The sequence below is a fragment of the Sapajus apella genome, unplaced genomic scaffold (assembly GCF_009761245.1).
Source record: "Sapajus apella isolate SASKATOON/1434 unplaced genomic scaffold, GSC_monkey_1.0 scaffold38, whole genome shotgun sequence".
Classification (NCBI taxonomy): domain Eukaryota; kingdom Metazoa; phylum Chordata; class Mammalia; order Primates; family Cebidae; genus Sapajus; species Sapajus apella.
In genome coordinates, this window is record NW_022436978.1 from 677,783 (window position 1) to 702,624 (window position 24,842).

At 38.6% G+C, this 24,842-nt stretch overlaps 1 protein-coding gene across 2 annotated transcripts in view; it reads left to right on the plus strand.

The window, feature by feature from the left end:
• Positions 1 to 24,842, plus strand: part of SMARCC1 (SWI/SNF related, matrix associated, actin dependent regulator of chromatin subfamily c member 1) — a 215,906-nt gene that overhangs the window by 140,586 nt on the left and 50,478 nt on the right. For both annotated transcript variants that reach the window (XR_004275039.1, XM_032297943.1), the window contains exons 20-24: positions 1,373 to 1,631; positions 2,364 to 2,525; positions 21,163 to 21,218; positions 22,488 to 22,599; positions 23,275 to 23,429. Coding sequence is in view for 1 of the 2 variants with exons in the window: in XM_032297943.1 (XP_032153834.1) it covers positions 1,373 to 1,631; positions 2,364 to 2,525; positions 21,163 to 21,218; positions 22,488 to 22,599; positions 23,275 to 23,429 (744 nt within the window). In the remaining variant the exon portion in view is untranslated. The remainder of the gene's footprint in view (positions 1 to 1,372; positions 1,632 to 2,363; positions 2,526 to 21,162; positions 21,219 to 22,487; positions 22,600 to 23,274; positions 23,430 to 24,842) is intronic.

Here is a 24,842-nt window from a genome sequence, read left to right on the forward strand (position 1 = left end):
GGCATGGTGGTGCATGCCTGTAATCCCAGCTACTCAGGAGGCTGAGTAGCTGGGATTACAGGCATGCACCACCATGCCCAGCTAATTTTTTGTATTTTTAGTAGAGACGGGGTTTCACCATGTTGACCAGGATGGTCTCGATCTCTTGACCTCGTGATCCACCCGCCTCGGCCTCCCAAAGTGCTGGGATTACAGGCTTGAGCCACCGCGCCCGGCCAAGAATTGACATCTTAATATTGAGACTTCTAGTGAATGAACACAATATATCATTCTTTATCTTATTTAGGTCTTTGAGTTCTCTCATGTTTTATTCATGTTGCTCATATGCATACTTTATTATGTTTATTCCTAAATATTTCATTATGCTGTTTAAGACAGGGTCTTGCTCTGTTGTCAGGCTGGCCTTTAACTCCTTGGTTCAAGAGATCCTCTCACCTCAGCTCCCTGAGTACCTTGGACTATAGATATGTGCCACCACACCCAGCTTTTAGGTTATTTTAAATACCTTTTTCTTCCTGTTTAAAATTGTTCATTGTTATTATGTATGGAAATATAATTGAGTTTTTCTGTTCTTCTATCCTGTGACTTTGCTTAGCTATTTAGTTTTAGTACTTTTTTTTATAGCTTCCTTAGAATTTTCTATATAAACAGTCATGTCTGTATTAAAAAAAACAGTTTTACTTCTTTCCTTCTTTCTTTCCCTTTCTTTTTTCTTTCTTTTTTTCTCTCTCTTCTTTCTGTGTCTTGTCTCTCTCTTTGTGTTTCTCTCTGTCTCCCTCTTTCTCCCTCCCTCTTTCCCCTCCCCTGCCTTCTCTTCCCCTCTCCTCCCCTTCCCTCGCCCCTTTCCCTCTCCCTTCCCCCTCCCCTCCCCCCTCTCTTTCTTTCTGTCTTTCTTTTCACTCTTATTGCCCAGGCTGGAGTGCAGTGGCATGATCTCAGTTCACTGCAGGCTCTGCCTCCCAGGTTCAAGAGATTATTGTGCCTCAATCTCCCAAATAGCTGGGATTACAGGCATGCACCACTGTGTTGGCTAATTTTTGTATTTTTAGTAGAGATGGGGTTTCATCATGTCGTTGGCCATGTTGCTGAACTCCTGACCTCAGGTGATCCACCCACCTCAACCTCCCAAAGTGCTGGGATTATAGGTTTGAGCCACCACACCTGGCCTACTTATTTCTTTCTAGTATGCATGCCTTTTATTTATTGTTTCTCACCTGATTGAAAACCTAATAGAAGGAAAGCCATCAAATCTATTTCCTTATGTATAATATATTGCATTAATTTTTTTTGAAACACCTATATAAAAAACCTGTAATATTACACATTACTTTCTTGTTACCTGACATGAAAGCTTCTGGTTTTTCTATTTTAGGCCCTGGAGATGTACAAGGATGATTGGAATAAAGTGTCAGAACATGTTGGAAGTCGTACTCAGGATGAATGTATCCTCCACTTTTTGAGACTTCCCATTGAGGACCCATACCTTGAGAATTCAGATGCTTCCCTTGGGCCTTTGGCCTACCAGCCTGTCCCCTTTAGTCAGTCAGGAAATCCAGTCATGAGTACTGTGGCTTTTTTGGCATCCGTGGTGGACCCTCGTGTGGCATCTGCTGCAGCAAAAGCGGCTTTGGGTATGGACTTCCCTAAACCATCTCCTCAGCAGAAAAACTGAATTTAAATATTACCAGCTGTTACATTCATTTTTTAAAAATATGAATAACAAAAATCAGATATTACCCATAAAAGTACCATATTACCATGTTCTTTATAAAAGTGTTTGGAAATAATGCACCTTAAAATTAAGAGCCTCAGGAATTGGAGGGACAGAGGTTTGTTTGTTTTTTTTTTTTTTTTTAACTCCAACACTATGTAGAGGGTACCATAAAGAGATTTTTTATTGTATATTTTGTGATTAATTTAGAATTTGATATAACTAGCAAAGGGACGTCATTTAATATTTATGGATGACATGTTAATTATAACTAGAACTTTCTTACATCATAGAACTCTTTTTTGTTTTTATAGATGTTTAGTTCTTGTTTTTGTTTCTTTGATTTATTAATCTAGTAAGCAAAGTTAAATATGGACAGCAGTTTTCATTATTGTTGGTATAAGTTGAAAGGTATCTTTTATTTCAAGGCACTGTGATGTGTAGGATAAAACCTAGAGTCATAGAATTTTATTATTGTCTATTTTTATCTCATTTAGTCCTCTCATTTTGCTGGTATAGAGGGACTGAGAGCCTGGAGAGGTTGCTACACCTAAGACAATAATATTGTGTTGGGTTTTCTGGTGGTGGTTTTACATTGAAGCAAATTTTTCTGCAAAATTAGATTGCCATTCCATTTTTATTCTTGAACCAGAGGAATTTTCTCGGGTCCGGGAGGAGGTACCACTGGAATTGGTTGAAGCTCATGTCAAGAAAGTACAAGAAGCAGCACGAGCCTCTGGGAAAGTGGATCCCACCTACGGCCTGGAGAGCAGCTGCATTGCGGGCACAGGGCCTGATGAGCCAGAGAAGCTTGGTGAGTCACTGCTGCTTTCCAGGACAGGGTTAATTTATGTTTTTATTCCTGTCAGCTTACTCAAATAATTGGGTTTACTTGCACTTAAAAGTGAGTACAGTGATCAGTATAAGCTTGTCTTTTAAGATTATTACATGGCTTTTTTTTCCCTTTTGTTTGTTTCTTTTAGTAGCTAGAACTAAGAATTTGTCTTATAACTGTTAATGATGTTGCAGTTGTGAATTTTCTGCTTGCTGTTTATAGATCTAGGTTTTGAATAGACAGATAGAAGAATACCAAAAGATGCATGGAACTGTAGGTGAAAAAAAGGAATACTGAAAGGATTTATGATCATGTGAATATGTTGCTGAGTGAATTTAAATTTGTTTCAGGTTTTTTTTTTTTTTTAGCTGAGGAAAAATTCCTGTAACATAAAGTTCATCATCTTAACTACTTAAAAGTATATAATCTGGTAGCTTCTAGTATATTTACAATGCTGTGTATCTCTTACCACTATCTGATTCCAGAACATTTTCATCACCCCAAAAGGAAATCACATACTTCTTAAGCAGTCACTCCATATCTCTTCTGCTCTTCAGTGGTAACCACTAACAGTCTGCTTTCTGTCTCTATGGGTTTGCCTATTCTTGACATTTAATATAAACAGAATCATATAATATGTGGCCTTTTGTGTCTGCTTCTTTGACTTAGCATATGTTTTCCAGGTTTATCCATGTTGTAGCATGCACCAGTACCTCATTCTCGTCAGTGATGAATCTTTCTTTGGGTGGATATACCCAATTATATTTATCTGTCAGTTTATGGACATTTTTATTGTTTCCACTTTTACACTACTAAGAAAAATGTTGCTATGAATGCTTGTGAATAAGCTTTTCGTGAACAGAGGGATTCTCACTTCTTCTGGTTGGGTATATATACGTAGGGGTTGAATTGCTTAGTTGCATGGTAATTCTATTTACTTTTTTGAGGAACTGCCACCCTGTTTTTGATAATGGCTGTACCAATTTAGGTTCCTACCCATAATGTAAGACGTTTCCAAGTTCTTCACATTCCTGTCATACTTGTTTTCTATTTTTACCTTAATAGCCAATCTAGTGGTTTGATGTTGGCGTTTTTATTTGCATCGACGACTAACGATCTTGAATATCATGTGTTTATTGGCCATTTGTGTATCTTCCTTTGGAAATAACCTACTCAGATTCTTGCCCCCGCCCCCTTTTTGTTTTCTTAGTAGACTATGTTTTAGAGCAGTCTTAGGTTCATAGGAGAATTTAGTAGACATTACAGAGCTTCTGTATACCACCTGACAACCTCCCACATGCAGTTTCCCCCATTATCAATATATCCAACACCAGAGAGGTACATTTGTTATAGTTGATAAACCTACTTCAACACATCATCATCAACCACAGTCCAAAGTTTTAGTTTATTCTGTAATTGATTCTCACATGTTCAACCACCCTCCCTTTTTGTTTATTGGATTTATTTTGTTTTTATTTTAATAAATTCGACTTGGCCTTTGTAAATAATCAATTTACATGCTATCAGATTTGGTTTGCTAGTATTTTGTTGAAGATTTTTGCATCTGTATTCATCAGGGATATTCTTTGTAGTTTTTTTTCTGTGATACGTTTGTCTAGTTTTGGAGTTACAGTAATACCAACCTCAAAGAATTAGTTAGGATTTGTTCTGTTTTTTTTTTTTTTTTTTTTTTTAGAAGTTTGAGAAGCATTGGAGTTAATTCTTCTTTAAGTGTTTGGTCACATTCACCTGTGGAGTCATAGAGTTCTGGGCTTTTCTTACTTTCTTGATTACTGATTTTGTCTAACTTGTTATAATTCTACCGAAATTTAAACATTTCTTAATGAGTCAGTTTTGGTAGTTTGTGTCTTTATAGGAATTTGCTCATTTCATGTAGATTATCTAATTTGTTGGGCAAAAAAATTTATAACAACAAAAAGGGGAAACAACTGAAATGTCCATCATCTGATGTGTGATAAGCAAAATGTGGTATATCCGTACAATGGAATATTACTTGGCAATAAAAAGAAATGAAGTATTGACATTCATTAGTGAATTTATGGTTTGTGCAGCATGCAGAGCTTGGAGTGCTACAGGAGGCACATGGGAGTATAAGGGCGGAACTTTGAGTGGCATGAACAGTAAAATTCATTCACGGTATCTGGAAGTAGCCTCCAGTTAACCTCTTTCAAGTGTGTTCTGTACTCACTAATTGCAGCAACAGAATTTGGGTCCTGTTACAGTAAGCGTAGGAAAACAGACCACAATATGAATATTGCAAATGAGCTGAGAATAGGTCTTTGTAACTTATCCTGGACTATTATAGATAATATGATTTATATTGGATTCTGACAAATGGAATAAATTGAGAAGCAGCAAATGTTTCTCTTTTGGGAATTGGCTCACCAAAATTGTAGTAGAAAGTCAACAGTATATCTCTTATGTTTCGTGTAGCAAAATACTGCCTTATTGCATAGAGCACTGATTTGAAACAGAGTGATACAGGATTTTATGTAACAAGATAATAGTGTACTTGGGTGGTGGTTCATGGTACTGTTTATTGTGATACTTAATTTACTGTGTTACACATGTGTATACATAGATATTAACTGTGATAAAATACTGTAACTTAATTTACTGTGTTACACATGTGTACACATAGGTATCAACTATGGTAAAATTATACTGCAGGGAAAATAAACTTTCTTTCTTCTTTCTTTTTTAATAACATGGGGTTTCACCATGTTGGTCAGGCTGGTCTTGAACTCCGACCTCAGGTGATCCACCCGCCTTGGCCTCCAAAGTGCTTAGATTACAGGTGTGAGCCACCACGCCTGGCCTTTTTTCTTTTTTTTTTCCTTTTTTTTTAAATAAGGAAAATAAGCTTTCTTATGAAATATAGTACTTATTTTGGTTTCCTGTCATTAACGTATCTAACATTTCATTGTGAATTTGGATTAGAGAAGAAATATATGATGTATTTGGTGAAATGAAAGTAAAGCTGGATGAACACTCAAACACCTCTTAAATTCATATTTGAAGTGATTTTCCATAGGAATTATTTAGGAAATGAGTGTTTGCTTGTGAGAAGGGTCTTCTTCAGTCCATCTTTTAAACTATGGTTATTCACCAAGAACTATTGATTTCTGTACATTTGTATATTTTTTGTTTTTCATTAACTAGACCATTCTAGGCATACAAAAAATACTTTGAGTACCCATATTTTGTCCACATCATATAGGGATTTATTTATTTTTGAGATGGAGTTTCACTCTTGTTACCCAGGCTGGAGTGTAATGACACAATCTCAGCTCACCACAACCTCTGCCTCCTGGGTTCAAGCAATTCCCCTGCCTCAGCCTCCTGAGTAGCTGGGACTACACGCATGCACCACCATGCTCAGCTAATTTTTGTATTTTTAGTAGAGACGGGGTTTCACTATGTTGACCAGGATGGCCTCTCGATCTCTTGACCTTGTGATCCACCCGCTTTGGCCTCCCAAAGTGCTGGGATTATAGGCGTGAGCCACTGCGCCCGGCCTCATGTAGGGATTTTTGATTGGCTATTTGAGTTTCTTTACAGGAGAATCCTGTGGCAGAAGTAACTTTTTTTTTAATTGTAAAAGCAAGGAAACTGAGGCATAGAGAGGTTACATAGATCTGTATCTGAACCAGAAATTTAAACTAAATCACTAATTCCAAAGCTCTACTCTTCTCTGTAGCAGGTTGCCAGAAGTAAAATATGTAGGTATGTTTGTGTGGTTTTGATTCATTGAGCAAGCATCTTTTTTTTTTTTTTTTTTTTTTTGAGACGGAGTTTTGCTCTTGTTACCCAGGCTGGAGTGCAATGGCGCGATCTCGGCTCACCGCAACCTCCGCCTCCCGGGTTCAGGCAATTCTCCTGCCCCAGCCTCCTGAGTCGCTGGGATTACAGGCATGCGCCACCATGCCCAGCTAATTTTTTGTATTTTTAGTAGAGACGGGGTTTCACCATGTTGACCAGGATGGTCTCGATCTCTTGACCTCGTGATCCACCCGCCTCGGCCTCCCAAAGTGCTGGGATTACAGGCTTGAGCCACTGCGCCCGGCCGAGCAAGCATCTTTAAAGGCCTAATAACTCCAAAATACTGTTTTTAGATACTGTGGGAAATATAATACTAAAGAGCCCAGGCCCTCTTGAGAACTTAACACCTGTCTCCTGAAATAGACAAATGCATCAGGCAGAGCAGCTGTGGTTGATTTCCTATATATGCCACTGAATGCCAATAAAACCCAAAGAAGTCTGGGTGCTGTGGCTTATGCTTGTAATCCCAACACTTTGGCAGGCAGGAGGATTGCTTGAGGCCAGGATTTCGAGACCAGCCTAGTCAACATAGCAAGACACCATCTCCACGAAAAATAGAAATAAAAAAATTAGCTGGGTATGATGGTGCAAACCTATAGTCCTACCTACTCAGGAGGCCAAGGTGAGAGGACCACTTGAGCCCAAGAATTGTTTGAGGCTGCAGTGAGCTGTGATACGCACCACTGTACTCCAGCCTGGGTGACTAAGCAAGACCCTGTCTCAAATAAAAACCAAAAACCTTACACCAAAATTCAGTCAGTGTCATTGAGTGCATGAGCCTGTGCCAAAGAAGCTTTCTTAGGCATAATCACAAAAAATAAAACTGTAAATATATCTTACATCATTTCTTTGTGTTCTAGATGGTAGGGTACTGGTAAACAAAGTAAACCAAAACTTCTGCCCTTTATATTTTATATTTGTAGAGTATAAGATGGACAGCAATCTAATCAAACAGTATGTATAGTTAAACAGTGTGTATAGATTTGATTTAATTTAATTTTATATATGAAGAGTGTGTTGGCTGATGCGCTATGGTGAAAAGCAAAGCAGGGTTGCAAAGATAAGCGTGAAATGTGGGATTTACAATTTTCAATGATCAGGGGAAGTCTCATTGAGAAAATGACTTTTGACCAAAGACGTAAATAAGGTGAGCAAGAGTGCTGTGTAGACAGCCAATTTAAGACTGTTTCTGGCATTGGGAGAAGCCAGTGTAAAGCCCCCTGGGCAGGAGTTACCTGGCATACTTAATGAACAGCAAGGAGGCTCATGTACAATTATAACAGCTCAATTGGTGGGAGAGGGTAGGTCATATGAGATGTTAATTTGTGGGCTGTTGCAAAATTTGAATGTTTACTTTATGCAAAGTGGAGCAAGTAAAGCAGTTTGAGCAAGAGAGTGGTCAGAGTCTGACATATATATTTGAAACAGGATCTCACTCTGTTGCCTAGGTTGGAGTACAGTGGCACGATCTTGGTTCACTGCAACCTCTGCCTCCTGGGCTCTCCCACCTCAGCCTCCTGAATAGCTGGGACCACAGGGGTGTACCACCACACCTTGATATTTTTTTTTTTAATTTTTTTTTTTTGAGACGGAGTTTCGCTCTTGTTACCCAGGCTGGAGTGCAATGGCGTGATCTCGGCTCACCGCAACCTCCGCCTCCTGGGTTCAGGCAATTCTCCTGCCTCAGCCTCCTGAGAAGCTGGGATTACAGGCACGTGCCACCATGCCCAGCTAATTTTTTGTAGTTTTTTTAGTAGAGACGGGGTTTCACCATGTTGACCAGGATGGTCTCGATCTCTTGACCTCATGATCCACCCGCCTCGGCCTCCCAAAGTGCTGGGATTACAGGCTTGAGCCACCACGCCCGGCCTATTTTGTTTTTTTAAATAGAGACAGGGTTTGCCATGTTGCCTAGTCTGGTCTCCAACACCTGGACTCAGCAGTCTGCCTGCTTGGCCTCCCAAAGTGCTGGGATTACAGGCATGAGCTGCCATTCCTGGCCTGAGTCTGACCTTTAGTTTTTAAAGTCTTAACTCTAACTGTTCGATTGAGAATATACACCCATATAGAAGTTGTTAAATTGATTTATTTTTCAGATAACATATATTTGATTATCAAAGAAAATTTTCTTCACTGCATTAAAAAGCTCTATTAAGGATTTTATTAAATTTTTATGTATTTATTTTTTTAAGAGACAGAGTCTTGCCATGTCACTCAGGCTTGATACAGCGGCATGATCATGACTCACTACAGCTTTGACCTCCTGGGCTCAAGTGATCCTCCCACTTCTGCTAGTACCACAGGTGTGCACCACCATCCCTGGATAATTGTTTCAGTTATTGTAGAGAGAGGGTCTCACTGTGTTGCTTAGACTAGTCTCAAACTCCTGAGCTCAAGCCATCATCACACCTCAGCCTCTCAAAGTGCTGGGATTATAGACATGAGCTACTGCGCTCAACGTAAGGCCACATTTTATGCTTACGTTTTACTAGGATTACAGGTAAATTTTTTTTTTACCTATCTGATAACTTGTTTACTTATAGCAAACATACTGATTGATTGGTAGGATAGCATAGTGAAATCTTGTATACCTACCAGTTAGGTTCAGCTTTTCCATATTTAGCCATCTAAGTAAATGTTTTTTATTATTTCCTTTTTCTTGAATTATTTCAAAGTAAGTTGAAGACATGATCCTTCTGTGTACCCTAAATGGTCCACCTTGTATTTCCTAAGGATAAGGACATTTTCCTCTATCAGTTATTTAATACAGTGAATCTTAGTTTCTTTGTAGGACACCAGCCCTTTCCATCAAGAGAGTTGAAATGTACTTGTACATTCAAGGGCTAGTCAAGGGTCTGTCAAAAACCTTTTATTGTAACCCTCATTTATAATTCCTGATCTTAAGTATTAGTTTCATTTCTATTGCTACTGAGTGGATTTACAGTCTACATCTCAATTCTAGTTTAGACAGATTTTGACGAAATAAGTTAATTGAAGTGTTTCCCTTACAAGTTGATGGCTTTTGGTGAAAATTAATCACAAATAGAATAATCAGTTTTTTTCTTTTTCTCTTTTTTTAAATAAGTCAATCAGTAGATTGTCTACCGAGCTCCTTAACAATATGTGGAATACAGGTTTCCCATGAGTATATCTTGAGCCAGTTGTCACTGCTCTGTGTGAAAGAATCCAACTAATCATTCCTAGTTTTTAAGAAGGTTAAGGACTAGTCTCTAGCCCAGACCATTAATTAAGATAATCCTAACAATAAGTAATAGTTAAGAAGTAACTGTCTAAAAACTTATAGCCCAGAAATGACTGTTAGAATTTTTGCCTCATATACTATTCATATCTTATAAGTAGCCTCACTCTTCTCACCATGAGGATTTCCATAATATTATTTTTAAAGTCAGGCACTTCTAAAGCACTATGTGTGAAAACACCCTAGGCCAGTGCATGTAAGAAAAATGTGGAACCATATTTGAACATCAGACTTACATCATGTAGAATGGGCTTCTCTTTCTTTTTTATATTTAAAAGCCTCTTTCAAATATATTTAAAAACATATTGAAATACAGACACAAACTTTTGAGTAGCTCATAATTGAACATTTAATTTCTAAGGACTGACTAGGAGTTATGTGACTTTTCTAATGGCTCATATTTATTAGGTAGTAGAATGTATATTTTCAGGAAGAAATTGGCTTTCATTATAAAATATAACTGTCTACCTTTGGGAAATTGTTTCTTCAAATCAGGCAACTTGGATATTTGTTATATACCTCTTGCTGTGGGCAAGTCATGACATGTGGCATGCATTTAATAACCTCTACTAATTGAGGCTATTTTTTGTGCTACACGTACATGAAAAAAATAATTTCAGCATTTGGGGCGTTGGCAATAGCATGAAGTATAGTATTGTTTGTTCAAGGAGGACTCTATATAGGAAGGGCTTTAAGAATTATCACACAGGAGCCAGGTATGGTGGCTTACGACTGTAATCCCACAATTTTGGGAAGGCAAGGCGGGAGAATTGCTCGAGCTCAGGAGTGTGAGACTAGTCTGGGCAATATATTATAGTGAGAACTCATCTCTACAAAAAAAGAAAAAAAAAGCTAGCCAGATATTGTGATGCACACCTGTCGTCCCAGCTACTTTGGAGACAAAGACTAGAGGATCGCTTGAGCTCAGAAGTTAGAGGCTGTAGTGAGGTCTAATTGTGCCACTGTACTGCAGCCTGGGTGAAAGAACAAGACTCTGTCTCTTAAAAAAATAAAAAAGTGGATTCTTACAAAGGGACATGTAATTTTTGATGGAGGAATGCTTCGCAAAGAAAGTAGTATTTGAGCTGAACATAGAAAAAGAGGTTTAGAAGGCTGGGCATGGTGGCTCATGCCTGTAATCCCAGCACTTTTGGAGGCTGAGGCAGACAGATCATCTGAGGTTGACAGATCATCTGAGGTCAGGAGTTTAAGACCAGCCTGGGCAACATGGTGAAATCCTGTCTCTACTAAAAATACAAAAATTAGCCGGGTGTGGTGGCGCATCCCTGCAATCTCAGCCCCTTGGGAGTCTGAGGCACAAGAATCACTTGAACCCAGGAGGCAAAAGCTGCAGTGAACCGAGGTTGCTCCACTGTATTCCAGCCTGGGCAACAGAGTGAGACTCAGTCTCCAAAAAAATAAAAAGTAAAAAAATAAAAGAATGTCACTGAACAGATTTAAGAAAGTATTCAATTCTGTGGAACAATGTGAATGAAGTTGCAGAAACAGAAGTGGCAAGTTATTCAAAGGATGGGGAATAAATTAGATTGGCCACAAAACAAAGTTCAAATAAGGACATGGAAAGAATAGCCTACAAAGATAGGTTGTAGCTAGGTTATAGGGATTGTGATGCTAATGCTTGTGAGCTTGGTCTGTGTATTGCTGGCTTTATGGAACCGTTGCAGTTAAATACAGGGAATGATGTGATCAGTCTCATGGAAGTATTAACTGGGTTCCTACCATGTGTGCTTCATTCTGTTCTTCATTGACAAGACAGAATCTATGAAACTGTACATTCTCAAAGTTTTGGTCTAAGGACTCCTTTATACACTTAAAAAATAATCTAGGAGAACCCCAGATGCTTCAACTTATGTGGACTATGCCTATTGATATTTACTATACAGATGGTTCTTGGCTTTCAATGGGGCTACATACTACTAAACCCTTTATAAGTTCAAAATATTTGAAATGTGTTTAATACGCCTAACCTACCAAACATAACTTAGCCTAGCCTACCTTAAACATGCTCAGAACATCTACATTAGCCTACGGTTGGTCAAAATCATGTAACACAAAGCTTACGAAAGTATTGAATATCTCGTATAATTTGTTGAATACTACATCAAAAATGAAAAGCAGAATGATTGTATGGGTATTCAGATTATGGTTTCAGTTAAATGCATATTGCTTTTGCATCATTGTAAAGTTGAAATACCATAAGTCAAATCATTATATCAGGTACCATCTGTAATACAAATCAAGACTGAGGAACTTTTGAAAGAACTCATGACTGCACATTCTTTTCACTGTGTCACTGATCATATCATTGTGTATCATGCAGCCTCTAAAGTGTCAGACTCCAAATTTGTGTGAGAATGAGAATGAAAAGGCAAATAACGTCTTAGTGTTATTATGAAAATAGTTTTGGCTTTAAGTAGAGGCTCATGCAGAAGAAACACAGTTTTGCTTGAGTCCGTTAGGGAAGGCTTCACAAAGGATGTGACCTTCTATACAGGAAAAAAACAAGGAGAAAAAAGAATGAATGTAGGTGGCATTTTCTGGAATGAATGCCAAGAGGTATGTGGGGAGCAGGTACTCTGGTCAAGTGCATGCAGCTCTGGAGATGGCTATGGGACTGATTTTGAAGGGTTGTTACCTTGCAAACCCTGGCAAATCATCAGAAAATAGAAGTAGCATGGTTCAGTCTGTTTTAGAAAATAACTGCTGGCAGTTTACAAATGAAGTGCAGAAAATGGAGGGTGGTTCCTGCCAAATAGTTGTACTTCATGATTATTACACACTTTTATTAGATTAAAGGCAGCTGCTTGGCAAATATTTAGTTCTCTTCTCCAACATGCCTTTCCCAGTTCCTTCAATCCATTAGGAAATAGTTACTAGACATCATGCTATTTTTGCTAATCATGTTATCACTAGAATGCTTTTGGCGCATGACCCACTAGTTTAAGTTATATGCCTTCTCGTTTAAGTTGTTTAATCCTCTTTAACTCTGCAGATGGGACAGATTACACATTTGTGGGGAAAGATTTTTAATCTGCTCATTGATCAACACCAACAAAATGACACGAGATACATGGAGAGGCTGTGACCTCCTAATGTTTTATGATTTAGACCAAAGAGAGGTTTTTTTTTTTCTTTTTTCAAGACAACATCTAATAGCAGATTTTTTAAAATATATTTTGTAGAATAGAACTTCCTTTTTTTTTTGTTTTTGAGACAGAGTCTCGCTCTGTAGCCCAGTCTGGAGTGCAGTGGCGTGATCTCAGCTCACTGCAACCTCTGCCTCCCGGGTCTGAGTTCAAGCAATTCTCCTGCCTCAGCCTCCTGAGTAGCTGGGATTACAGGAATGTACCACCATGTCCAGCTAATTTTTGTATTTTTTTAGTAGAGATGGGGTTTCACCATGTTAGCCAGGCTGGTCTTTAACTCCTGACTTCGTGATCCGCCGCCAGCCTCGGCTGCCCAAAGTGTTGGAATTTATGAGCTACCATGTCCAGCCAGAAATTGGTTTACATACTCTTCCACATAGCGTCTTGAGAAATTCACAACATACAATTAAATTCTTTATTTTTTTTAAAGACAGGGTCTTGCTCTGTTGCCCAGGCTGTTTTTGAACTCCTGGGACTCAAGTGGTCCTCATACCTTGGCCTCCCAAAGTGCTGGGGTTACAAGTGTGAGCCACCCCACTTGGTCCTACCATTAAATCCTTAACAGACATTGCCTTAAAAGTGTGAGCCAGGTGGACCTGAGCAACATAGTTGTACACCATCTTAAAAAACAAAAACAAATGCCTGAGCATTGTCTCTGTATTTCTTCACTTACAGAGAGTCTGTCTCTAACTGTACCATTATCTTCTAAATAAATACTAATATTATATAACTGTTCATCTTGGAATCATAGCTAATTAAAGAGTTGATATCAAACTTGGCTTGCCTTACCAATAGAGAAAGTAGGTGTCATCCTTTTGGCATGTGGACCTACAGATGGTGGGTAGTCATTTCAAAAGCAGATATCTTTGCAAGAAAAGAAATCATATTGCATTTCTCCCACAGTATACTTACTCAGTCTCTAAGCCGACTCAGCCAAGGTGACTTAATGCATATTTATCTACAAGTAATTTGTACATAATCTGTCATGAGATTAGAAAGAAATTTTAAAAATAATGTGAAGGTTGGGGATTTTGTTTGTTTTTAGTAAACAAGGTCTTATTCTGTCACCCAGTGTGGAGGGCAGTGGCACAATCATTGCCTCAAACTCCTAGGCCCAAGCCATCCTCCTGCCTTCTCAGCCTCCCAGGTAGCCTAGGACTACTGTCAATTTAGTTTTAGTTTTAGTTTTATTTAACTTCAATTTTATTCATTTTAAGAAGGTTCAACCTTTATAATCATCTTGTGTCTGCTCATACTCAGTGTGGTGTTGCATATTTGAATTTTTTTTTTTTTTCCCCCATTTTTTGAGACAGGGTCTTGCTCTGTCACCCAGGCTAAAGTGCAGTGGCATGAACACAGCTCAGTGCAGGCTTGACCTCCTGGGATTAAGCAACCTTCTGTCTCAGCCTCTTGTGTAGCTGGGACTATAGGTATGTGCCACCACGCCCATCTACTTTTTTTTTTTGAGAAGGTGTGTTGCTTTGTTGTCCAGACTGGAGTGCAATGGCACAATCTTGGCTCACTGCAACCTCTGCCTCCTGGGTTCAAGCAATTCTCCTGCCTTCGCCTCCTGAGTAGCTGGGATTACAGGTGCCTGCCACCATGCCTGGCTAATTTTTTTGTATTTTTAATAGAGATGTGGTTTCACCATGTTAACCAAGATGGTTTTGATCTCCTGACCTCATGATCTGCCCGCCTCGGCCTCCCAAAGTGCTGGGATTACAAGGTTTTGTACCCAGCCCCAGCTGATTTTTTTGTAGAGACAGGGTCTCACTTTGTTGCCCAGGCTGTTCTTGAACTCCTAGGCTCTAGTGAACCACCATGCCCAGCCTGAGATATTTTCATTGATAGAGTTGATAGGAATTATTGACTAATTGCTATTGAAGGTGAGAAATTGAAGAAAGTCAAGATTGGGTTGCCATTTCATGGAATACCAAGAGGATGATACAGTTAATAAAGACACTGAGAAATACCGAAATTAGTTTTCCTTCCTTATTTCCTATTTGCATAAAACCAACCATTTTAAATTATTATTTTTTTAAAAAGTTATTTTTGGCCAGGCACAGTGGTTCATACCTGTAATCCCATCACTTTGAGAAGCCAAGGTTGGCAGATCACTTGTGGTCAAGAGTTTGAGACCACCCTGGCCAACATGCTGAAACCCCATCTCTACTAAAAATACAAAAATTAACCAGGTGTGGTGGCGGACACCTGTAATCCCAGCGACTAGGGAGGCTAAGGCAGGAGAATCGCTTGAACCTGGGAGGCAAAGGTTACATTAAGTGGGGAGTATGCCACTGCACTCCAGCCTGGGTGATAGAGAAAGACTGCATCATATTATTTTGAAACCATGTCTTATTCTGTCACCCAGGAGGGAGTGCAGAGGTACGATCATAGCTCATTGCAGCCTCAAATACCTGGGCTCAAGTGATCCTTCTGCTTCAGCCTCTCAGGTACCTGGGACTACAGGTGTGTACAACTGTGCTCAGCTAATTTCATTTTTATTTCAATTTTTTTCTGTGTAGAGATGGGCTTTTACTATATTGACCAGGTTGGTCTAGAACTCTTGGCCTCAAGCTGTCTTCCTGCCTCCGCCTCCCAAATTACTGGCATTATAGGCATGAGCCACTGCGCCCAGCCTTAATTTTTATTTGTTTAGAAATAAGGTCTCCCTCTGTCACCTAGGCTGGAGAGCATTGGAGATGATTGCTCACTGTAGCCCTGGACTTCTGGGCTCAAGCAGTCCTTTCTCCGCAGCCTCTCAGGTAGCCAGGACCACAGGTGTGCGTCACCATGCCCAGCTAATTTTTATTTTTATTTATTTATTTTTTTAAGAGATGGAATCTCACTTTATTGCTTTGGCTGGTCTTGGATTGCTGGCCTCAATCTTTCCACATCAGCCTTCCACAGTGCTGGGATTACAGGTGTGAGCCACCCATGCCTGGCATTTGGGGCTTTTTTGTAACCCTGTCTGCATTTAGTTGTTTAGTTTTTTGTTCAGCTCTCTTTCTTATATTACAGTGTGTCTTAACAGAGGTTATGGATTTCATTTGAAGTAAGAATTAGAACATTACCAATAATTGAATCAGTGTGTTCCTCCCATATATTCTTTTACTTTCCCTTTCCTAGCACTAAGCATCTTTTTTTTTTTTTTTTTTTTTTTTTTTTGGAGGGATTTTTTTGATTTTTAGTTTCGCTCTTGTTACCCAGGCTGGAGTGCAATGGCGCGATCTCGGCTCACCGCAACCTCTGCCTCCCGGGTTCAGGCAATTCTCCTGCCCCAGCCTCCTGAGTCGCTGGGATTACAGACACACACCACCATGCCCAGCTAGCATCTTGAATTTTAAATCATTCTAAATACTGTGAAAATAACTTTCATCATAAACATAAATGTACTTAAGCACTATGTGACATGTAATTTTGTTTGTTTTTAAGGTTTATAAAACATGGTATATTCAGACTGTATTTTTTTCTTGGACCTCTAAATTACCATGTCAGACTTCTGAGACTTGCTTTTTTCTCTTTTGTTCACTCCATATTATGTTTTTTAGATGTATTTTCACTACTGTGAAATCCTCTTGTGTGTGATTCTAATCCAGTTTAATTATCCATTTTATTATTGAATAAGCAGTTTGGATTATCCTGTGGTTTCTGTGTTACACATGTATATACTGTCTTGTGTACACCTCACGTTACACATATATGGGATTTCTCTTAGATGCAGTGTGGTTGGTTGACCAGCCAACACGTCAGGATAAGGAGCTTGCATCACTAAGTTTGCTGTCTGTATCATTTGTCACTTTTTCATCAGATGAATTTGTCAGTGAAGGAAGAATATTGAACATTCTTGAATATTGATCTTTGAACACTTCTTGCTCCTTATTTTGTTGTGGACTGGTTTTATGGGTAACAACATTTTAGGAAATTCCAGTTTTTGTTTGTTTGTTTGCTTGCTTGCTTTCAGATAGGCCCTCACTCTGTCACCCAAACTGAAGTATAATGGCGTGATCACAGCTCTCTGCAGCCTTGACTTCCCAGGCTTAGCAGTCCTCCTGAGCAGCTGGGACTATTAGGTGTGCCCCATCATGCCTGGCTGATTGGCTTTTTTTTTTTGGTAGAGATGGAGTCTCACTACGTTGCCTAGGCTAGTCTCAAACTCCTGGACTCAAGTTGATCCTCCTGCCTTGACCTCCCAAACTGCTGGGATTATAAGCATGAGCTACCACCCCTGACCTGGAAATTTCAGTTTTTTCCCCAACGTGTGTGTGCTGTTTTACATTTCAGACAGCAACACTTGATCCAGTGCTTCCTGGTATTAGATTCTGCTGATCTGGCAGGCGTAAAATGACATTTCATTTTGGTCTTATATTCCATATCTCTCTCTTTTTTTTTCTTTTTTTTTTTTTTTGTGACAGAGTCACAAAATCCTGCCACCTAGACTGGAGTGCAGTGGCATGATCTCAGCACCCTGCAACCTCTGCCTCCTGGGTTCAAGCCATTCTCCTGCCTCAGCCTACTGAGTAGCTGGGATTAATAATGTATACCACCACACCTGGCTAATTTTTGTATTTTTAGTAGAGATGGGGTTTCCCCATGTTGGCCAGGCTGGTCTCGAACTCGTGACCTCAGGTGATCTACCCACCTTGGCCTCTGAAACTGCTGGGATTATAGATCTGAGCCACTGCACTGGGCCAAACCTAGTATCTTTTCTTATGTTTATTGGTCGTATGTACTTTTGTAAAGCAATTATTTCTGACTTAGTTACTTTTGTATAATATTTGTCTTTTTCTTTATAGATTTGATCTTATGTACTAATCTTTTACAAGTTACTGTACTACATGTTTTCTTCCATTTTGTTGCCTGTTTCTTTTCTTTTGGAGTCTTTTAATGGAGAGGAGAAGTCCTCGATTTTAATAGTTATACATTTCAGGGATGGATGCAATAGCTCACACCTGCAGTCCCAGCACTTTGGGAGGCAGAAGTGGTTGGATCGCTTAGGGATAGGAGTTAAGACCAGCCTGTGCATCATAGCAAAATCTCCATCTCTATCAGAAAATAAAACTAGTGAGACACAGTGGCGTACATCTGTAATCCCGGCTACTCAAGAGGCTGAGGTGGGTGGATCAGTTGAGCCCAGGAGATGGAGGGTGCAGTGAGCTATGATCTTGCCACTGCACTCCAACCTGCATTACAGAGGGAGAACATTTCTCTTAAAAATATATAAAAGTAATTTTTTAAAGTGTTGTTTATCTTTTATCCTAAGTGCTTTTTGTGTCTTGTTTAAGATATCGTTCAAATTTTATTTTTTCAGGTGTCTATCTAGAATTTTTATTTGTGGTTAACATATCAAAATGCAGTTGGTTTTATATGGTAGTTTTATAGCTCACTGCCTTTCTAAACCCTGTCATTATTTCTAATAAGTTTTCTGCAGATTTTTGTTTGTAGACAGTTTTACTTTCTGCAAAGTTTAACCATTTTCTTTTCAGCTTTCCTTTAATTTTCTTCTTTTTTCCTTTGAAACAGGGTATCGCTCTGTTGTCCAGGCTGGAGTGCAGTGGCAAGGCCTTAGCTCACTTCAGCCTTGGTCAACTCCCAGGCTCAGGCAATCTTCCTCGCTCAGCTTCCTGAGTAGTAGAGACTACAGGTCCTCATCATCACGTTTGGCTAGTTTCTGTATACTTTGTAGACATAAGGTTTCGCAGCGTTGCCTAGGCTGGTCTCTAACTACTTGACTCAAGTGATTCTCACCCACCGTGGCCTCCCAAAGTGCTGGACTTACAGGCATGAGCCACTCCGGCCAGCCTAATTTCTTTTTCTTAATTGACTGTGTTGGCTTTGGCCTGTGTAACAATATTGAAGGGAAACAGTAATATTGGTATTCTTGTCTTGCTCTTAATTTTATAGAGAATACTGTTGGCATCTGTCAGTGCAGAATGATATTTGTTGTAGGATTTTTGAGAACAGGCTTTTGGAGATCAGGAACCTTCCTTGTAGCCTTGGTTTTCCAGGAGCTTATACTGAGTTTTATCAGACACTTTTCAATGCATGTAATTAAATAAGTTTGTAGAGTAACTAATGTTAAGTCATTCTTCTGTTACTGACATATTACTCTGTCTAGTATAGATATTCTTTTTTAATATATTGCTCTATTCTGTTTTCAAATAATTTGCTTAGTTTTTCATTTGTGATTACAAATGAGATTTAGCCTAGTGCCCTCTGATATTTCTTATCCATTGTCCCTATTTGATTTGTGAATCAAGGTTATACTGGTATCATAGACTAAGGTGGGAGTATTCCCTCTTTTTCTATTCTGTCTCTCTCTCTCTCTCTCTCTCTCTCTCTCTCTTTTTTTAAAGACGGGGTTTTACCATGTTGGTCAGGCGGGTCTTGAACTCCTGACCTCAGGTGATCCGCCCTCCTTGACCTCCAAAGTGCTTGGATTACAGCCGTGAGCCACCTCACCTGGCCTCTTTTTCTATTCTCTAGGAAAGATTATATAAGATTGTAATCGTCTTTTTTCTAAGAGTTTAGTAGACTTTCCCAGAATAAAACATCTGGACCTGTGTATTTTTAAGTTTTATAGTTATTTCCATTTTTCTAACTAATATAAAGACAATTCAGAACTTCTTTTTCTTCTGGAATCAGTTTGATAAAAAAAAATTTTTTTTTAGTAATTTTCTCATTTGATCTAATTTTAAAATTTTACTTGGAATAAAGTTTTTCAGAATATATTACCACTTCCTTTTTGACTTTGCTCTGTCATGTTCTTTCTTCCATTCCTCATATAGTTTTTTTATACCATCTCTCTCTTTTTTGATCAGTTACATTTACCATTTTTATTCATCATTTGAAAGAACCAACGTTTGGGAATATTAATTCTGTCGTATATTTTTCTAAATCCCTAGTGTATTTTTTTCCTATCTTCTTTTTTTCCTACCTACCTTCTATATTGTTTTCTTTTTCTACTATCTATTAAAGGACATAGAGCATATCCACTTTGAGCCTTTATTTCTTTCCTAATTTAAGCCTAAGGCTTTGCATTCTCTGTAATTACTACTTTTGCCTCCCACAATTAAGTTTCCAAGCATAGAGAAGTTTATTTTTATATTTTAAATATCTACTTTTATTACGTTGTGGTTGGAGAAATTGAGCTATATGGCAGTGGTTGTTTGAAATGTGTGAGGACTCACTTTGTGACCTAATTTGTGATCACCATTTTTAAAATGTGTGAGAGCTTGAAATTAATGTGCATTAATCCCTAATTTGGTGGATGTAGAATTCAGCATATGTACATTTGTACCATCTTTCTGTGTTCATATTTGCTCTATCTCTTATTGAGAAGTATATTCAAATCCTTTATTATGATGTTTGTCTTTGTTTCTTCCCTGCCATTCTGAGTTTTTGCTTATATGGTTTTTTTGTTTGTTCATAGATGTAGCCTCGCTCTGTCTCCCAAGCTGTAGCGCAGTGGTGCAATCTTCACTCATGGCAACCTCTGTCTCCTGGATTCAAGCAATTCTCCTGCTTCAGACTCGGGGACTATAGATGCACACCACCGCGCCTGGCTTTTTTTTCTTTTCTTTTCTTTTTTTTTTTTTTTTTTTTTTTTGCATTTTTAGTAGAGACAGGGATTCACCATGTTGGCCAGGCTGGACTCGAACTCACCTTGTGATCCAGCCACCTCAGCCTCCCAAAATGTTGGGAGTGAGCCATGAGATCCGGCTGCTTATTTTGACATTAGTTTATTAGGTTCCTAAAAGTATAGAAAATTAATAATTTTCTCATGTGAAATAACAATTTTCTCATGTAATTTGTTTTTGATATGTGCTTCTGTTACACTGTGCTGGACTTGTTGGGTTGTGTCCTCTCTAGTCAAAATGTTACCCTCTTGAGATTTCAGTGAATAGCTGGGTCAACCACGTTTCACCAGTACCTGAGTCAAAATACATACTTGTCAATCATCTGTTAAATGTAAATAAATTATTTTTATTTCGCCTTTTTTAAAACTTTTTATTTTAATGCATACAGAAAATTGAAAATCCTAAGCAGACAGCCTAGTTCATTTCTCCAAATTCCAAACCTAGAAACAGAGCATTACTGGCACCCTAGGACATTCCCTTTTTCCACTGTTCTGAGTGCTGACACCATAGATTATTTTTTGCCTGTTTTCAAGCTTTGTCGTACACAGTGTGTGTTGTTTTGTGCCTGACTTCTTTTGTCAACTGTATGGCTATGATATTTGTCTGTCTTACTGTATATATTTGTATTTCAGACACTCACAGCTGTGTAATGATAACTTTTACCTTTTTCCACATTGAATTATTTGTTCTTATTCTTTTACTTATAGAAGGAGCTGAAGAGGAAAAAATGGAAGCCGATTCTGATGGTCAGCAGCCTGAAAAGGTAACACAGCAGTAAAACCACAGATAGCATGCCTTTAAGAGCATAATGGTTTGTTTTCTGTGTGTTTTTGAGTTTCTCTTAAGAGACTCCTTAAATAATTCTGTCAGCCACTTGGACTTTGCTGGTGTAAGGTATAGTTCTCACAAGATATAATATAGGACATTTTTCATTTATTTAATGGGGTAAGGTATATTCACCCTCTATCCTTTTGTGCCCTTTTCAGGCACAGTTGGGAATATGAATACAAAAGTTGTAGTTCTTGTGAATATCGAATTATAAGGTTTGTGTCCTATACTTGTGCCAGAAGAGAATGACAGGGTAGTAAGTGATTTCCTATGAGGGCTAAGTGCCTGCAGAAGAATCTTTAGATAAGGATTAATGAGAAGGTGACATTTGAGGTAGGTTTTAAAGGGTAGGTAGAACTATAAAGATTGAAATAGAGGTTAGAAAATTAAAGATTCCCCCTAGTTGGGGAGGAGAGACACTAAAGCCAGTATGTGAAGAGCTTCAAAGTAGCCAGTATGTTAGTGGCTCAATCTCTGCTCCGTAGCAGAATGTAAATGCACGATGGGTGAGGCAGAACAGGACATTACAAAGGTCAAGATGTGGGCCTTTGTTTTTTTTGTTTTTTTGTTTGTTTGTTTTTGAGACAGTGTCTCAGTCTGTCTCCCAGTCTGGAATGCAGTGGTATGATCTAGGCTAACTGCACCCTCCGTTTCCTGGGTTCAAGCGATTCTCCTGCCTCACCCTCCCAAGTCGCTGGAATTATAGCCATGCACCACCGTATCCAGCTAATTTTCGTGTTTTTAGTAGAGGCGGGGTTTCACCACGTTGGCCAGGCTGGTCTTGAACTCCTGACCTCAGATGATCCACCCCTCTCGGCCTCCCAAAGTGCTGGGATTACAGGTGTAAGCCACTGTGCCCAGCCCCAGGCTGTTTTTAATCAACAAATAGTATCAGTTCATTCCACTCACATTCCTCTGAGCATTGTAACCCTTGCTTTATAGCAGAGTATGCAGAGGACGGGGACTCTGTGCTTTGGAGGCATATTATCTTGTGAGCACTCAAGTGCTGAAGTGGTGGAAAGTATTGCTCTGAATTTGTTATTTCTTTTCCAGCTCTTCTCTTCAAGTTACGTTTGAATCTAGTCTTATTTCTTGCCAAAAATATTGGAACCTTTTGCTAGTCTAAGGTAATTACTCATAAAAAGGTCTGGGTTGTTTTTTTTTTTTACTCACTGCCTGTCCTCTTGTTTTGTATCCCTTTCAGGCAGAAAAAGTGGAAAATGAAACGGATGAAGGTGATAAAGCACAAGATGGAGAAAATGAAAAAAATAGTGAAAAGGAACAGGATAGTGAAGTGAGTGAGGATACCAAATCAGGTAATTTGAGGAAATTCCTTAGATATTATTATGTAAAACTCTAAAAAGCACTGGAGAAATGTAGGTGGTTATTTATATAGAAATATTTCCTCATTTATTTTGGGTTTGTTTCTTAATGTAACAATAAATATGTAATTGAGTTTCATTTAGCAGATAGGTGCTAATACTAAGGCTGGTGGCTACACTTTTTCTCTGTGCTTTTAGTATGTAGAAGAACAAGTTACTCAACAGGATCAAAGTCACCTAATAGTCTTGCCATTTTATTTTCTGTGTCAGTTGCTGATGCACCCCATCATGCTTGTCAGGCTTACAGAAGTACTCTGTTCTCAGCTTCTGATTTCCTACAGACCTTAGACTTCCTTGAGCATTTCATTGACTGACGAGCAAGTATGTTGGTGTTAGACTTAGTTCCCCTAAATTTTCCTTTATACCTATCCAAGGGAGCTCCACACAGAATTTAGCGTAATGATAGGAAAACAAGTGTACTGTTTTGAAAATATGTCCCCAATAGAGGCAGACCTAAATGCATGAAATGGCTCAACAAAACTCTTAAAAGGAAGAAAAAAGCATAAACATCTCTTTGTCACATCAGTCCTAGTTTGTTATGTGGTGGAGGTAAGGAGAAAGATTTTTGAGACTGGGCACACTAGTAATAAAGCTTTCTGATATTTTCAGAGGAAAAGGAGACTGAAGAGAACAAAGAACTCACTGATACATGTAAAGAAAGAGAAAGTGATACTGGGAAGAAGAAAGTAGAACATGAAATTTCCGAAGGAAATGTTGCCACAGCCGCAGCAGCTGCTCTTGCCTCAGCTGCTACCAAAGCCAAGGTTTGCCCCTGACAGCCCTTTTCCAGTGCTCTCTTAAGCCATGAATGGTCGTATTGTTTTTAGTTAATTGGGAACATTTAGTATAAAGAGTTTTGCTCCCAATCGGAGATGACTATTTGTTTGAATGGCATTTCTAGGTTAAGAAATCCACAGGCAGGAGAAGGATGATAGAAATAGCAGATCCAGTCTAAAGGGTGACTTCTTTCATTCCATTCATTGTGACATTTAGTCTTGTAAAGACTACAGAGATTGAAGGCAAATTTTTAAGTCTCTTTAAGGAACTGATTATTTTGATTTTAATTTGCATGCAGAACTTATCTTAGACTATTGTTCCAATAATTTCTACCAGATTGAAATATTTATGATTTTTAAAACAAAAACCTGTTTCCTTGTATAAATACTTCACCCTGATCTTACAGACTGAAAGGAGAGAGAGAGAGACCTTAAAATAGCTCTTTTTCTTCTTGAATTTGCCAGCTTTTCTGGGGGTGGTTTTTTCTATTTATAGTATTAGCTGCAGAGTGTATTTAAGAAGACACGAGAATGTTATTTTCCTCTCTTTGTGTTAATTTAACATTTTAAGTCATTCTAAACATGAATATGTAAAGTTTTAAAAAATCTTTTCCCCTTTTCTTCATTCTACTTCAGAAGTACTTTCCTTCCATCATAGGATATCACATTTCAAGAAACAGTGATTACTAGAACATTCCTAATCATTTTATTTTGAACTGTTCTTGATCTATTAATAAAGATGCCTTTTCATGGTCTTTAATTCCCCCAGATCGTTCAGATACCGTGAACTACCTCTCTCAGTGTTTAATCTGATGAACCAATTCAAACTGTGAGATCACTGTTTTGAATGCCCACCCACCTGACAGAGATTGAGACAATGGAGGTTAGGGAGGTATTTACAGGCCACAGCTCGTGCTCAGTCAACTTAAACAGTTACTCCGGCTGATCATTGTTATTATACTAACTTGAAGTCCTACAAATTCATACTGGCTGCTCTTTTCCTAATAACTAAAACTAGCCAATACTTCCTAATAATTAAAATTAAAGAATCAGAAATATCAGGAGATATTTTTCTGATTCGTTAGCTAATATTAGTTATTATCTCTCCCCTACATCCCCATCTCCTCTGGGAAGTTTTGAGGTATGTGTTTGCCTAAGTGACAACTAATGTAATTTGACTTTTTTTCACCATTTGTCTGGTTTTGCTCTTTCATTGCAACCATCTTTTTTAGTATGTCATCTGGCACGCTAGAGTTTAGGCATCTCTTTGTCTCTGAGCTGCTCAAGTTCCTCACTGTAATACTGTCATTAGGTGTCTTAGAGAACTTAAGGATTATCTTGGTCATAGTCTCTCACCGTGTGTGTGTGTGTGTGTGTGTGTGTGTGTGTGTGTGTGTGTGT